The sequence below is a fragment of the Strigops habroptila genome, chromosome 2 (genome assembly GCF_004027225.2).
Source record: "Strigops habroptila isolate Jane chromosome 2, bStrHab1.2.pri, whole genome shotgun sequence".
NCBI lineage: Eukaryota > Metazoa > Chordata > Aves > Psittaciformes > Psittacidae > Strigops > Strigops habroptila.
This window is the reverse complement of record NC_044278.2, coordinates 39,956,029-39,973,912: the sequence shown is the minus strand read 5'-3', so window position 1 is coordinate 39,973,912 and position 17,884 is coordinate 39,956,029. Positions and strand designations below refer to the sequence as shown.

At 36.9% G+C, this 17,884-nt stretch overlaps 1 protein-coding gene across 1 annotated transcript in view; it reads left to right on the top strand.

Moving 5' to 3' along the window:
* Window positions 1–17,384, top strand: part of IL1RAPL1 (interleukin 1 receptor accessory protein like 1) — a 729,930-nt gene extending 712,546 nt beyond the window's left edge. The window contains exons 10-11 of the mRNA XM_030476890.1: window positions 6,217–6,387; window positions 7,687–17,384. Of these exons, the coding sequence (XP_030332750.1) occupies window positions 6,217–6,387; window positions 7,687–8,405 (890 nt within the window). The 3' untranslated portion in view covers window positions 8,406–17,384. The remainder of the gene's footprint in view (window positions 1–6,216; window positions 6,388–7,686) is intronic.
* Window positions 17,385–17,884: the final 500 nt, after the last annotated feature.

Below are 17,884 nucleotides of genomic sequence, written 5' to 3'. Positions count from 1 at the left end.
GAGGAAAAATTAACTTTAAAAATAGGTTATTCATTTTAAATAAGTAATATTCTATCTTATGTATCTGTCAATGACAAATTTTAGCTGTAATTACAGAAAACCAGGGCAGATATTGCTTATGGAAAAAAATTATTTTACACTTGAAATCATCTCACTGGTTTTTGTTTGTTTGGTTTTTTGGGGGTTTTTTTTGGCTAAGTTTTTATCTGCTGGGACTCACTCATTTTCAAGAAATGTCAAAAGCAGTATTGATATTTTGGATTTTTCATAAATGTTCTTATAAAACCAACTTTCAAATTGGTATTTATTCAATATGGCTTAATGTGGGGGGAAAAAAAAGAAGAAAAAGGGAGAAAAAGAAATACATGTTGATTGCTTTAATGTTTTTATAAATGTTGCAGTAGGGACAAAGCACCTTTTGGTTTTTTTTTCTGGTCTGTGGTGTACTGAGAATACTCTAGATCCTATTTAGAACTGCTTACATTCTTTTAATCTCTTCTCCAGTGTTGCTTTTACAAAACCTCTCACCAATTCACCATTACCTACTCTTCACATGAATATGAATTATCATTAGGAATGTGATACTTAAATACTTTGCCATGGAAATGGCTATTATTGGCAGTTCTTAATTTTTATTAACATTAAAAGGGCTTGATGTAAAAGAAAATGTTAAGGTGAGCTTCATAAGAAACAGTAAATAGTGTGAGGAAAAGCATAAGCACTTTGGAAGACTTGGGATTTGGGCATTTTATTCAACTAAGCATTCAAATTACATTTTTCATTACATTAAGGATGATGAACACTATTGCAATGTGTACATTAAATGTGGCCCCACAAATAATAAAACAAATACAGATTATGAAATGCCATAGTAATAATTTTGAAGCAACTACAGTCTCTGGGAGATACTGAAAGCCCAGTACTTCACAACTTTTCCTGGACAGAGCATACTTTTTTAAAGAGGAAAGCCACTGGCTTGACTCCAACTCACTGCAGCACTGAGAGGATCTGGTCTGTCATTTCTTAGCACCCCACTTGAAATCCTGAAACTTCGAGTTAAATCAGCACATTGCTCCTAGACTCCAGTAATGAGTATCTGAATCTTCACTAGGCTGGCATGTTCTCTGGCAAAGGAGGGGAATTAGCTGTCCAGTTCCCTATTGATCTAGAAATGGAAGATCTGCCAAAGCCAGACACGTTGCCAGCTTACACCTAGCTGTGGAGCAGTCTGCACAGGGTCCCTGACCATTTCTGAAGGCACTGCTAATTACTCTGGAGGATTTCAGGATGCACAGAGGCATGGGTTCACCCTGGTGTCTAGGCCTTACAGCTTCATTAATATAAGGTTCACTATGAAATATGGCATTGTAGGATTTCTCTTTGGTTTGATCTATTAATCTGTCTGGTGCTAAAACATATCATGCCAGCTGAAAGTCAGTTTTTCATCTGTTTGAACATAGTGGACTCTATGAAGTTTTTTTAAAATATTTTTATTTTTTCATTCATATATATGATTCTTCTATCCCCTGTTAGCGAAAATATCTGCAATGTTTAAGGTTTACTAAATCTTCAAAGGCCCAACCTGCTGGCTTTTTGGGGTGCAACATGCAAATAACTAGAAAACATGTACGTCTTTAATACAAATTCAAAGTTGAATATGTTTGGTGGTCCTAGTAGAAGAGGAAGTTTTATCTATATTTCTGTAGGCACTGGCTTACCATTTTTTCATGTGTGGCTGTTAAAAGAGCATGCATACAGATGAGTTCTTAGATGTCTGATGGCAATTTACTTACCCAAAGATTCCATTTGCTTGTGACAAAGTGGATACATATAGAGTTTGGGTTTCATTTTATACTTACAATAAGCCTTTAAGTTACTGCTGCTGAGCACATCCTTTGAATAACAAGCAGCATTTGCAACTTCATCCCCTAAAAGTTTATATCTCTTCTGCTGGATTAACACTGTAGAAAGTTACAGGGAGTATGATAACATATTCTACATTTGGACGAGTTCCAAATTGAATGGACAGCATTAAAGAATGCATGTTGCAATGATGCAGCAGGTGTTTTGGTTAAAACACTGGGCCACTAAATGAAGTAATGTTTCCATGAAGCTGGGATTTCATCCTCAATGTTTACCCCTAAGATTGATCCAAACAATTTTGTCAGACCTATGTCTGATACTACTCAGTGTCCTCACTTTCAACTCCATTGAATGGTTAAAATGATATAACAAAGTTTGTATCTCACAGTCTGTTTTGACCAGAGTCTTGCAGTAACAGTGGTTTTGGGGTCTCTGAATTTTTTTTGGACTGAATGCATCCATACCTTGAGCACAGGCTGTATTTGACCCCATTATGATAAACTAACCCAGAGCTTCCATAGGATCTCATGGTTGTCTGCAGAACAATAACAATTTTTTTGCATCAAGTCTGGTTGAATTTGGCCATGCAAGGTCTGCTCTAGGTTTTGGTTCAATATTTTCAATTAATGGATACAACAAAACTTCACAGAAATGGAAGCTGTTGAGTTGAAGAGCTCCATCCTAGCTGTATACTACCTGTAGGCAGCAGAAAGCAACTACAAACCACATAACAGAAGATGATTATTTGTCCATTTACAAAGAAGGGGAAGAGGAAACTTATTACACCAAAATGTTTCAAAGTATTGCTGTTGCATGATATTCTATGTCACATTCATCTATGTTCACTAAATGAAAGGGCAGCCATTACGTAATACAGCTTTGCAGCATACCTGGAAGCAATGCAAGATCAACTTGTTCTGATATGTTTCTAAATAAAGAATTCTGAAATGGTTAAGGAAATAAGAGTGCTTTCAGCTACAAAAGTATACGTAGATAAATGCTTTCAGTCTCGTTGGGAAAGAAAAAAGGTTTCAGAAGGTATGATCAACAGCCCTGCCTTTGATTATTAGCAGGTATTTTTCTTTCTAAGTGTGGGAGGCAACAGTGAGTAACTATATTCCAGTTTATTGCTAATGCACAGGAGCTTGACAAAAACAAATCTTTGAAATGGCATAATCTATATCTAAAGCCAGAGTGCAAGCAACAATCAATCACAGTTTCATTCTGATGATTCTTGGATAGATGACATAATTGTTTGCTGATGAAGGGAAATAAGGAAATGATCATTTTAAAGAAAAGCTTTGCTTTGAATTTGGAGTTTTGTCCTTTTGTTCTGACACGGAATATTAGATGTGGCCAGGATCTGAACTTACCAAGTAGCCAAATCTGTAACTATCATACTACAAAATAATATAATTAGTAATATTAAGTCTTTTATGACTTGGTTTATGATTAGGACCAGATCAGAAATTTTCTGGTGATATCTTTTTTTCTTGGAAAAGGCAGATGTGCTGACACCAAATATTTTCATGGGTAAACTACCTGCTCCAGTAAATGAAAGAAAACACAAAGCTGTGATGGACTTGCTACATGCTTGCTGGGAGTCTGGGGACTCCTGGATGCATTGGTTGAAGGAATGCTTACATGGAAAACATCTGAGAGCAAAGGGGTTGAGAGAAAGGCTGAGAGCCTTCTGCTTTCATGTGACATGGCTAAAAGACTGATAAGATGTGAGCCCCAGTTCCCGGAGCTTGACTCAGCTGTAAGATCTGGATGTCTGCAGGCTCCTATGTCTCCCTCTCAGTCCATTGGGACAGCACATTAAAAAACATGAATTATGATGAGAAATGTTCTTTAGAATGTAGGTACCAGTCCCATCCATTACAAGCAGGAGCAGGTGGGACCATTTAACTGAGAAGAACCTGATGTAGTTCTTAAAATGTTTCACAGAGTGGCTATGTAACCCAAATAATTTTAATTAACTAAAAGCAGGCTAATACATAAATATCATAGAAGTAAAGACAGGCATATGTGATCATCCCCTGTGTATCCCAGGCATTTCACAGTTTCCAAATTGTCTGCTCATGCCAGTACATCAGCCCATCAGATAACAAAATATAAGGTGATTCTGCTGTAAACTGATATTTTTACTTTTCATAAAAAAAGTTCAAATGACCCTGACAGATAGGGAGTATAATAGCTCAGGGAAACCACTGTGCTAATGCATCTAACAGTTTCCCAAACCAGACTACCCATCTTGCTGGATTGGAGTTTGAATAAATTCCTGATTGCCTGAACCCATCTGTGCAGATGTAGCCTAGATCCTGGTCATTCTTTCCCTTCAAATGCTATTAAAACTAGGGAACTAGGGGGGAAATACATGTTCCCTACAACACAGGATAATGCATTGTCTGCCTCCACAGTATGAAAAATGTATATGTCAAATAAATGTGTTAGCGCGATGCTTACATAAGCAAGAAAACAATGGCATAGCATTAATAATTTTCACTCTAAGTAAGGATTTGTAAACCATCTTAGCAGACAACACCCTGAGCCTTTAGAACAGTTTGAATACTGCATTATTTCTTATTATTTATCCCTTCAAGAAGTGATACATTCTCACCTTTACTCAAAGATTTTCAACAGAGCAACACTGCTTTCAAGCATGTGGTACGGTTATGACCATTACTAAGGTGACAGCAGAAAATGGCATTGCCTCAGCTTCATTTTGTCAGTTGTTGTAATTTTCCCATACATTTCTTGACCTCTCTGTGTGTTAACTCAGTTGCTGGGTTAACACTGTCCTACTGCAGAAACAAAAAACTGCTATGTAATCTCCCTCTATTGCATACTTGATCCATTCAGTGTTATTTAAAGGCATTGTCAAAGCCGTCAGGTGCTTGTCTGTTGTTAAGGATTGTTTCACAAATACTCTGAAGAAAAATAGTGAAAAGAGTGAACCATAGAAGGTATTGCTTTTCTTTTTCTTATTTTTCTTTTTTGTTGTTGGTGGTGGTTTTGTGTTTGGTTTTCTGTGGGTACAGCGATCCACAGATACTATCACACAAAAAGTGTGCAGGGGAGAGAATGACCCCACAGCCATTTCATGGGTTTGGAAAGTTTGAAAATAGTAACAGTATAACCAATTCTAATTTCGTCATCTGCAAATGTTAATGAGCACAGTATGCATGGTTTTTTAGAAAGAAGAGTGGATCGTTCAAGATTAGTATCATTGATTTCATTTATACTCTTTGCACCCACTCCACACTTGGCAGGCTTTTCTAAATAATGATACTAGAGTACAAACAGGTGTAAAATGAGGAAAGGAGTGGCTCAGTAAATAAAAGAAATCAGCATTGACTGACTATAACGTTACTTATGACACACAGTATGCAGAGTATTCAATCAGGTCTCTTTTACAAGCAATTGATGTTCTTGATAGCCTGTGCATAATGTTGTCAAGAGAGTTAGAAGGATGTTAACGTTTCATTACTCTTGCCATTGATTTTTTTCTGCTTTCTTCACAACGCGTCAAAACATGACCTCTTATTCCACTGAATTAGTTCCAGAGCACGTGGCATTATTGACCCCTTAATGAAAATTAATGATGGCTATTTGATTCAGTCTTTCAAGTAGGCACACCAAACACATTTAAGAAACAGGCACATTTATTTCTCATATTGAAATGAAATAACACACTGTTAAGTAACAAAATGTACATTAATGCAACATTAAATTTGTAAATTTAAGCCGCGGAATTCAAGAGATTTAAACTGCATTATCGGGAGCTGATGCAGCAAAGATTTAAGCTTGGCAATAATTTCAGACAGGGAAAGCCAATGAGTTTTACAAGTAAAGCTACACATACTCTTAGAACATTTCAGCCTCAGGCCCTAAATTTATAGTAAAAATATAGCAAGACTGAAATGGTTTTACTATGCAACAGAGACAATTGCACATTAGCTTAGGTATTGCCATGCTTTTCTTTTCCCTTTTAAAGCTAGAGAAGAATTGAGATTATTTTCAGTCACTTTTTTCCTTTATGCTCACAAGATGTCACTCACAGTAGAGTGGATTTCCTCCATACAGAGCCTTACACAAATGTTTATACATAAACTGATTTCAGTCTATGGATATGGATCCCTTCTCCCTTGCATCTGTGTAAATAAGGATTACCTCTACCAGGTGGAACAGGGCAGGTGAATGGATTCATATTGGGTGAAAGCTTGCCATTTTATCTAAACAATTTATGATTCCTGGGAAGTTCTCCCAGAAGTAATTTCTGAGGAATTACCTAGGAAATCTGCAAGAATAATGAATAAACTAACTTACTTTCTTCCTCTCTTTCCCTAGACAACAAAGACTACGATGCATATCTATCTTATACCAAAGTGGATCCTGACCAATGGAATCAAGAAACTGGAGAAGAAGAAAGATTTGCTCTTGAGATCCTACCAGATATGCTTGAAAAGCATTATGGATATAAGTTGTTCATACCAGACAGAGATTTGATTCCCACAGGAAGTAAGTCACGTCTTTATTCTTGTGTGTTTCCTAAACAGCAAATGCAGTGATTGCAGTGGTTGGTTTAGTATCATTTCTATACCTCCTTCTTCAGAACGTCATCTTTCCTCCCTTGTCTTACAGAATGGTGAAAATAAGCCACCAAACATACTTAATGTGTATTTCTCAGATAAGAAGATTATGATTTTGTATTATGTTGATTGAAGGTGAGATAGTGCAGAAAGGCCATGCATAAGTAAAAGAAATGAATGAAACGAACAGTTTTTCACAATTTTTTTTTAGAGCTTGCATATCTAGGAATGAATATAGAGGTCTTACCTGGAAAGATTTCCGTGATTCTAAGTATTTGCTAGGGAAATTCAGACAGGAAGGAAAAAGTTATGTTTGGACTAAACCAAGGGTTGAGTAGTAACATCTGCAGCAGATCAAAGCAGTGAATTCTGTTAGCGTCCACTGCAGATAAATGTGTAGTTGAAGTACTGGAACATTCTCAGAGACTGAAAATCAGAATTCATTCCAGCTGGTACAAGTAAATATTTTTTTTTCACATTTCTTTCACATATTCAAACATAGATACAGTAATTTTTTGTATGTTGATGTAGCATTCTGGTAATTTCAGTTGATTGATAACTGATTGATAACTTCAGTTTAACCATATAGACAGCTACTGAGATCAGTATCTTTTACTAAAGATAAGAAAGGATGCTTGGTATAGGCAAAGCACAACATCTAACAATCGCATGGATATTTTTTAAATCTACAGCGAACTAAATGTTAATTTGCAGGAGACCACACTGTTTTTGTGAATGTGTGTGTTGTAAGCATGAAAAGAAAAGAAAAATCTAAGCCTACAGTATATCTTAGAGTATCATTTGGGTTTGAGACTGAGCCCCTCAAGCACATAGTTGCTGCTCTGTTACCTACCTGGGTGACTTTGCCTTTTTAAAGGAAGGATGATGATGGACACGATTGTTCTAATAGAGATATAGATATTGATACGAAACCACAGCTCATGAACAAACACTCATAACCCATAGTGCATGCAGGAATAGATGTTTCACAGGATCACGGAATGGTTGAGGTAGGAAGGGACCTCTGGAGGTCATCTTGTCCAACCCCGTACTCAAGCTGAGCCACCAGAGAAGGTTGCCCAGGACCATGTCCAGCCAAGCCAGCCTGGCGCATTTGCGTATTTCAGTGAGCTCTTCTGGGAGCAGGGATTTGCCTCTGTTGTTTCTCCCCAGTCTATAGGAGCAGTGTTTTCTAGATTGTTTTTTCAGCAATTGTCTTATTTTGTAGCCTACATTGAAGACGTGGCAAGATGTGTAGACCAAAGCAAGCGACTGATCATCGTTATGACTCCAAATTATGTGGTAAGAAGAGGCTGGAGCATCTTCGAACTGGAAACGAGGCTTCGAAACATGTTAGTCACGGGCGAAATCAAAGTGATACTGATTGAATGCAGTGAACTACGAGGAGTTATGAACTACCAGGAGGTTGAGGCCCTAAAACATACCATCAAGCTCCTCACTGTCATTAAATGGCATGGACCAAAATGCAACAAGTTGAATTCCAAGTTCTGGAAACGTTTACAGTACGAAATGCCTTTTAAGAGGATTGAACCCATCACACACGAGCAGGTTTTAGATGTCAGTGAGCAGGGGCCCTTTGGGGAACTGCAGACAGTCTCTGCAATTTCCATGGCTGCTGCCACCTCCACTGCTCTTGCCACTGCCCATCCAGACCTGCGCTCCACCTTTCATAACACATATCATTCACAGATGCGCCAGAAACACTATTATCGAAGCTATGAATACGATGTACCTCCTACCGGCACCCTGCCGCTTACCTCAATAGGTAACCAGCATACCTACTGCAACATCCCTATGACACTTATAAACGGGCAGCGGCCGCAGACAAAAACTAACAGGGAGCAGAATCCAGAAGAGGCTCACACAAACAGTGCGATACTGCCCCTCTTGCCACGGGAGACCAGTATATCAAGTGTCATTTGGTGACCGAAATGCAAGGGGCTGTCAACCACCTTGAGTAGGAGCTGAGTCTGCAGTCTGGTGCCTGGAACTACATCCTCACTGCTGCTGTTAAACATGCATTACAATCAATAACATACGAGGAAAAACAGGGTCTTGTACATATGGTTTTTGCAATTTCTTTGTAGCATCAGTCTTCCTGTTTTACCCATGTCTCTTCCCATTCACATTTTCAACTTTGTTTTATATGTCATTGGAATTTGTATATTTACATTTTTTTAAAAGAAAAGACTGATGTATAGATAGGAAACTTTTTTGCTTCATTAGTATAGTTTTAGACTTTCTGTTTGTTTGTTTTTAACTTCTCTTGGGAATGCTTGGACAAAGCTATGTTGATATCAGAAGCACCATCCGTTTTGTTGGCCTGCCTAGCCTGATTCCTGAAGGCCATGCCTGCTGCAGTTCACCTCTTTTGGAGAATATTTCTTAGAAGGACCCCATCCTTCACTGAGAGCTTCAGTTTCATTTCTATTCCTGTAATGTGCACTGCTCCTTCCCTGCCCTTACAATGACCCCCATTCGGGGTAACACTGCAGTCTGATCATCTAACATGTAACTTGGTAGATACTTGTCAAACAACAGAATATACCCAATCTGTATCGGTTGCTTCACAGTAGTCACTACAAAGTGTGTAGAAACTAGAGATGGTTTGGGTTTTGCTTTCTTGGGTTTGGTTTTTTTTTCATTATTATTTTCAGAATGAGTTGATTGTATCCCTTTTATAAATATAAAAGCAAACCCTATTTTTAACACTTCTTGGAAAAGTATTAATGTGGTTGTGGGTTTTATTTTTAAGCATTTAACTTTTTCTTTCCCCCCTTTCAAAATCCTGCAAATAAGACTATTTGCGATTTGTCAGGCAAATAAGAAAAGTGAGGCAATAGGTACAGAAGTGCATAATCCTGCTGATATTTACAGTGATGACTTCCAAACCAAAGGAGAATAAAAGGCAGTGTTGTAGATGGTTTGTCACTTTGTATTATAGAAAGCATTATTTTCTAAAAAAGTAAGAGCAAAACATTATTTTGCTGTGGATTACAGAGTCCCCTTGTATTTTAATGTTCAAAAAACCCTGTATTATTTGCTTTAAAATTATATATTCAGGATTAAGAAATCTTCTTTCATTTGGTTTTAGCTTGTAATGAAAAGTAAAACTTTCTTAATTTCAAAATGATTTCAGTAAGAACTCAGGCAGAAAAAAAATGACATGAATACCAACAAATATAATTGTTTTAAAAATAAACTTTATTTATACAAAATTAATATTTAAATCAGACCTGGAAGTATTAAAAAAAATTATTCACTTTAATGAATAAATAAATTAGTTTTATTTTTTATGTATTATTCTATCTATGAGGAGTTGTAAATAATGCATGTACCATGGCTGCCAGGGAGTTAAAAAAACCCCACTACGTTTATATCTGGACATCTTTAAGACAATAAGCATCTTACTAATACTTACATTTTAAATAACAGAAAAGGCTTTTCTTGTTTTAGAAAGAGAAAGGAGCGGTATTGTAGCTCTGTAACATACTCAGGCAAAGCTCTCTGCTAGTCTCTGCTAGCAGAAGCTGAAGAGCTGGGGTAGTTACTCATTGCAGCACACAGTCATATGGTCATGGGTTTGATTTGCCCTGGCAGAAATGTAACTGGCATCCTGACAAACAGACTTTATAGTCTATTTATGTAATTAATTTGCTTTAGGTATTTTTTATGGTAGCTGAATAATATTTACCAATATAATAGATGTGTGGGGCTTTTTCATCCGTATCGTCACAATGGGAGAAGTACAGCTTATAATATTTTGGTCTTAATGAGAAGCAATGGGTAGAGAGTGGGTAAACTGCAGTTTGGGGGATGTTTGTGGGAGTAATCCAGAACTGACAGAGTGGGAGGAAATGACTATGCTCCTGTTGTGAAAGTCAAGAAATCTCAGTATCTGCATAACAAGCTAATAGAGCTTTGGGATGTGCACTGATTTTTAGTTGCTTAAGAATGTTTATTTCTCTGACAATTTGCTTTTCTACAATCTGTTCTGTATTATGGTGTCTCCCTCTGGACATGTGCCAAACATCCACAAAATGGAAATGAACCTGCCAGGCCACATAAAATTTTAAGAGAGCTTTGCACATTTGATTATTTTCATAGTCTAAGAAAGCTATTATTTGCTTCTACAGAGACCTGTCAGGCACTGACGGCATTTTCCTTCATTCATCTGGATGCCAAATACCCCAGTATCCTATGAAGGCAATGCATTACTTTTTCCCTTTTCCTTCATCTTTATATGCCCTGGGGGAAAGACTGGAATGTGAAATAAATGTAGGATGTAACTATCTGACCACAGTCACATTTAGGCAATCCCTCATGGGGAGTACTTTTCTGTTGTTCTATTTTTAGTGTAGATTTAAGCACTTTGAATAGCATGATTCAGGGATTGACAGATACTATTCACACTACTTAAAATTTTTTTCTTATAATGTTTTGTCATAATATATTAAACAAAAGAAAAACAAACAAACAAACAAACAAAAGAATTAACCACAAAGCAAAACCTAAAACAAATGGAGAAGCTATCTATGGCTTTAGAACCATTCCTCCTTAGAATTCCTCCTCTATGAACAGCTCTCCGTGGGGAACAGTGGAGAGGACTGTTTTGTGTTCACATGCTCTATGCTTGCCAAAAGTTGTTTGAACGCAAAATAAAATGAAAAAAACCCCCAACAAAACAACAACCAACCAAAACCAACCAAACCTGTCATTGCCCTAGTGCTTAGGCTCCATCCTTTTTTCGTGAAGTTTTCCAGTTTTTGACAATGCAGCCTGCAGTGTGCATGCAATAGCCACATATAAGGTTTAGCCATAAGCAAATAGCACTTTATTTTAAAAACTGCACAGTGTGATGATCGGAAAAACTTACTCTGCCTGGTCAATAACTTTGGGTTTGTATGTGTATTCTATGCACATGAATTATCCAAGTGTGGTGCTTCATCTTTATAAGGCTCTCTATAATCAGGGTAGTCTTTGCTATAAAACTAAAGGACTCTGTTCTACAATCTGTGGAAATTCAGTATATACGTTCTCTGGACAGCACATGTAGCTGAACAGTAATGGGGGAACTGTACAGTATTCAGCTAATTATTCTGAAGGTAAAGTGCATTGCTGGGTCTGATTCTGTTCTCAGTTGCAGCAGTATGATTTGAGAGTAAATCTAATAAAGCTGAATGAGTTTAAGATTGATTTGTGTGGGAGAAGAAAATTGGAAAAGCAAAGAGAAAAAGAATTCATATTTCCAGTCTGTGACAAGCTGAAATCTTGGCTGCAAGGAAAGCAGCAGCAAAATGTCTTCTGAATTTTAGTAGAGGCCCAGTTCTCACCTAGCAGCTGACTTCAAACACTTTCAAAATGATCTGGTTCAAAGCTAAATACTGTTAGGCTTAGAAGCAAACTAAGATTTTGCTATTACTGCACAGCTGCAAAAACCATGTGTATGTTACATAATGGGTGATAATCAGCTTTGGAATAATTGGAAAGCTTGTTATACCCGCCTGATTAAAATTCACAAAGGTTTACTTGGATATTGTGTATTAATGACACATTTAAATTATAGATAAAGCAGTGAGATTTGGGGAAAACTGGCTGGGTAAACAGGCTTCCTTCATTCTTAAATTGAAAAGAAAGAAAAAAAGAAAATGTCAAGTTAGCAAGCCTAAGGAGAGTTTAATTAAAATCCAAAGAAGAAAAACAAATCACAGCAGTAAAGTAAGCTTAAAAATAGGATAAAGGTCAATGGAGAAGAAAGGCCAAAATGCCCACCTGTTTTTCGTCTGTATTGTGGATTTTTTTTTTTTTTTGTCATGAAAGTTCTGTACTCTAGCTGACCTATATCGAGCAAATGGCTTTTTGGGGCCCACCAGACAGATCAGCAACACACATATGTACCTGTATGTCTAACACACTTCCTAATGATTTTGTGCTTGCTTATAGTCTAGAAAAGAGAGGTTTTGGTATGTCTTCTATTGTTGTGATACAGAGGATTGCAGGAATCTGTCAGCACTAAAAAAATCTCACTAACAAGCTTAGTTTATTATCCAGAGTAACTATATTCCTTCACACTCACCACTTATCTGATTTGCTGTTATTAGAACACTTTTTTACACATTTCTCAGCTCAGCAAGTGACTGAGTGATTAATGTGACTGGCATCAGAAAAAATGTAAGCAATACCATAACAATTAGTTTCCTTGTATCGGTGCAAGTTCCATTGCATTTTTTCTGTATAATCACAAGTCTTCACCTCCTAAATAGCCCGCTGAGTGGAGGTTGGAGAACACCACTCTGTCTTTCATTTGAGACTCATTGAACTTCGTATGGATACTAAGCTATCATTTGTGATGTAATTTCACTGGGCTATTTCCCATTGACTCCGGCTGTATCCTCCAAGAAGACATGTTGGCGGCATTGTGCTTCTCCAGCTGGCCTTGGGTTGGTGTTCCAGAACTCAAAGTTGTTGCCCTGGGGAGTGAAACTAATAGAAATATTTCATCTAGTAAGAGTTTTTCTATGCTTTTTTTTTTTGTTTGTTTAAATTCTGTTTAAGATAAATTTTGACCTTTGTTCTGGACTAATAAGCTCAGTGGGTGGGAGGTTTAGAGTCCACACAGTCATGAAGTAGTCAGAGCAGAAATTATAAAAGCAGGTTTGATACCTTATTTGGAAAATTTATAAATCTGAAGCTTCCCAGATTACTATAAAATGGTGCATTGAGATTGACAGTTGTTGAAGGAAAATATTCTGTTATTACAACCAGCCTCATTGCAAAAGCTTATCAGCGTTCTTACATTAAATAGCCAATATCCTAGATAATGTAATTTCAGAAACATTCAACAGTCAATTAAAATATTTTTGGTTTGATGAATTAAGAGCAACATGATTCTCTAGGATCTAAATGTAAAATAAAATAGATAATCTTTATCTAGTACTGAGTTTACAGGAAGCACAAATATGTCTTTGCTGGGTCACTAGTATTAGGAAAACAATTTGAAGCAAAATTTAAGAGCTGTGAATTTGATCGAGATATTCTTGTTATTTTTTATAAAGACATTTCTCTTAACTGCCAAGGTATGACAGAACACATAAATTACTCAAAAATAAAATGGATGTGCTTTTTAACCTTCTCTTTCTCTGTTTATCAAATATTATCTCACTCTCTGCCCCCCTCAAAAATACAAAATCATCCAGGAAAAATGAATACCTACTGAGCCCATACTCTGAAGCCCATTTGGTGGCAGACAAAGAAGAGCAAGCCAGAGCAAGGGGCTGCACCACATGGCTGCAACTGGGAAGCTCTACAATGGGGACACTCTGTGTGCCTGTGCAGGGAGAGGCACAGGGCTCTGCCCATTGTGTAGTTACTCCTCTGTCAGGTGGGTGCAGAAGGAACTATAAGCTCAATATATCACCATTCTTCTACCTGCTATAGGTAACACACAGAGAAGGTGGGCTGTGAGCCCTCAGGTTGGGGTACATGTGAAAACTCTTTGCAGAGATGTTTAGGGTAAGTAGATGTCTTCTTTCCTAAGAAGAGACTTAACAGCAACAAAGCACTGACTTACAAAATGTTTTTATTTTAGCTCTCAGTTCGCACACCATTTTTCACATCCTTGTAGAGTGCTCATCTGAAACAACAGCCTGATACTGTCCTGAACTTTCTGTGAAGAAAAAGTCAGTCTTAAAAAGGTCAGTCATGGCTTTAAAATACTTTCACCCATGCATCTGCCATTAAGCTGCAGGGTCTGCACACACACTCAAAAAAAACCCAAAAATAAAGAAAGAAAAGCAAAATAGCAAAGCAATTACTAAACCCTGTTTAAACCTGGCTTTGAGAGCTGGTTTGGTTTTTTGGGGTTTTTTTGGGTTTGTTTTTTTTTTCAGGGAAGGTTGTTTTCTTCTGCTGTTTTGTAGGAAGTTATATGAGAGATTGTTTTAAATTTTCTCTTCATTCTTTGCATGACAGGTAAATCACAGGGAGATTTTATTTCTTTTTTGAGAAAGTTCTATTCTTCATTGTAAGTTGCAAACACAAGTTGCAGTGAATTTACAGACTTAGAAGAAATTGTTTGCCAGAGTCAATATTCTCTGGTGAACAGCCCACCGCAGCCCTAATTAAGTTCTTAGGGACATCTCAGTAGAAAATTTAAACAATTGTATTATACATGCACCTTAAGCATCACATTAGAAAATTGTATATTTGTGTTCTTAAAACCCAGGCAACTTCAAATGGAACAATTATGCAAATACAAAGCAGAGAGGAAAATACTGACACAACTGTTTCCATCTATTTTAGCAAAATAGTTCCGTGACATCAGGCTCCTTCTTTGAGATCACTAACCTATGCCTACCCCAGGAAAACACATGAATCTGCAAAATATGAAGATATCTGGTGGAAAAATGTTGCAATAAACACTCTCAAATCTTTGTTATATCAAAAAAAGCACTTTAGACATTTTTATACCTATACATAGGTATTTTAACTTGAATCATTTAATCATCAAAAAATACAACAAAATAAAGTAAGTAGCACCTCATAAAAATTCAAGGAACTCCCCAAAACCTGAGTTTGTTCACAAGATGACATTTTTCATGTGCTGCAAGATGACAGACTTGCAACCAGGCCATTGCTAGGTGGCACTGTGACACAGATACATAGGTAGGGGTAACACGGTGGGAGAAGTATAGCAAAGATGTTTCCTGGTCATGTCGGGAAAGGTAGGTGGTAGTGGCTGGCATTCATCTGGTCCTGCTGCCACAGGAGATTACAGACATCTTTTGCCTGTAGGACACTAGAATCACAAATTTACCAGGTACTTCCTTCACTTCCTGGGTGCTATCTGAAGCCATTTATATAACCCTTTTAGAGGTAGAGAATGTTTTTTCTGGATGACAGGATCTACCTGAATCAGAAGAATATCTGTCAGAATTCCTATCACTGTAAATAATAATTAGCGTCAGTACAGTTCATCTCCTATTTTCTATGCTTACCTCTTCACTCTTCTGAACAAAAAAAGATTGTGAACAGCACTCAGTGCCATATAGCAAATAGCATTCCCACACTTTTTTTTTTTAATTTTTATTTTTTTACTGTTAGATATTTTAAGAGTGGGAAATAGCAGCAAAGATACTGTCTGCTTGAAATGACACTTGCCAAGTTCAAAAATGCCCTGTTCAGTCATCTTGGACACCTTACCTGAAATTCTTCTTTCTAGATCCTGGCAAAGAGCAATCTAGAGAATAAAGGGTTGGACACAGACTGAACTGCACATGCATATAATTTTCAAGGATGTTCTTATTCCTCGTAGTGACTCATATTGGTTTTTAGTTTCTTTTGCTTTATTTTGTTTTGTTTTCATAAGGAAAGAGACATCAGAACTGACATACTACTGCATTACATTAGTTAGGTGATGGCATAGCCACATTAGAAAGAATGGAGTTGAGCTCCAGAGCACTGGAGTAAAGTAGTCATGAACTAGGCTGAAAGTCTCCTACCTGTGCACATTGCAGCTGTTGAAAGAGCTGCTGGATTTCCTTAGCTTCCACTTCAGTTGGTTCTCCACTTCATAGGCACTTTAACAAAGAGGTTTTGAAAGGGAAAATGGTGCTTTTAGGTGCCATAATAGATGGAGTCTTGGGCACAGTAAGTCTGATACCACAACCTCACTGAGATATGAGGTTTCTGTGTGAAACCCGACGTTTCCTTCTCATTTTGGTCTTCTGACTGCCATCTGTTGGCTTGCTAAGGTTCTCCTAAAACTCAAAAAATAAAATCAGATATTTCAAAGTCAAGGTGAATCAGTGAAAAAATATATCTTCATAATTGATTGTTTCGAATAGCTGACTAGAATTCAGATATCCGTCCCTTCTTCCCATACCTCTTCCTGTCCTTCTGTTCTAGATAATCACTGGCCATAACTTCTCTTACATGTCCTGTAAAAATATGATCTAGGGATTTTATATTATTTTCATAGAATCATAGAATCATATAATGGTTTGGGTTGGAAAGGACCTTAAGATCATCTAGCTCCAACTCCCCTGCCATGGGCAAACTCAGAAATAATTTTATATAACATCTTGGTTTCATCATAAAGGTTTGCAGATTTGTTATTCTTTTTTATTTTATACCAGTACAGCAGCTAATAAAGTTAAAGTAGGCAACTGCCCAGTGCTCGGCAGTGGTGAAGCAGCCAACACAGTTAGTGAGTTGAGGATGCTACACGACAAAATATTCATCTTAGCTCTTACCGTAAACGGGAATTATCTGCCCAACATTACATCTAAATATCCACTGCTGTCACTCACAGCAATTTTGAGTCACATATGAATTTTGCAAGAAAAGCACACTATTAAGTGCGTGCTTTTAACAGTGTAGTGACTATACATATAATATATAAACTTAAGCATAAAAACCATTTCATAGGTAAATATTTTTATTAGCATGTTGTACATAACTGCACTTTCTTCAGAAGCTAATAAAACAAAATGACCAAAAAGACCTTTATAACAAACATGTGCCTAGTTGCAATAGTAGAAGAAAAATTTCACTGCCTTCACTTTTACAAAAAAGTTGCAAATGTAATACAAATAAAGAAATGAAAGTCTGTAGAGAATTGTTTGATTCTAATGTCAACTGCAGCATCTTTCTACCAACTTCAATTTGTCTAGGGGATTTAGTTTCTTTAATTTTTTTCCATTATTTTACTCAGCTCAGCAGCTGACTGTCCATACGCAGAGTGCACAATACAACTCAAGTAGTAACTGTCTTTCTTGGGAGCATACTCTTCAAAGTTAATAGCTGGATAAGCATCTTGATAAAGCGCTTTGTTAATAAAGCTCTCAGCTGGCCTTCAGTAATCCTGGGAACAACCATAGTCGAAACGCTGTGTAGTTCCTACTGAATATATGCATATACATTGAAGATAAAAAGGTATGTTTACTGACTTTAAAACATTTTGCATTGATGGAATGAAATAAGCAAGCACCATGCTAGGCTTTGGGATCATTCTTCTTAGTTTGCTTAATGGTTGGTAAAAGTCAAAAATAGTTTTACTCAAGTCAGCAGAATTAACGCTGTGTATAATTGGTGCAAAAAGAGCAGAATCAGGCCCAGAATCTGTGACCATGGATTTCTGATTATTCTACAATTTAATTGAAGATTCACTGCCTTTTCCAAATGTTCATTACTATTGCCATACAAACCATAGATTAACATATGCATTCTTATCAAGGCTTTCTTTAAGGCTACAGATATGACTAAAAACTGGAAAAATATAACTCTTCCTTTACACACTTTGTTCAAAATCACTGAAGTTCAAATAGAAGCACTTAAGCTGAGATACATTCAACCTCTATTTATGCCTACTGTATATTAAATATTTTACCTAAAGAGATTAACTT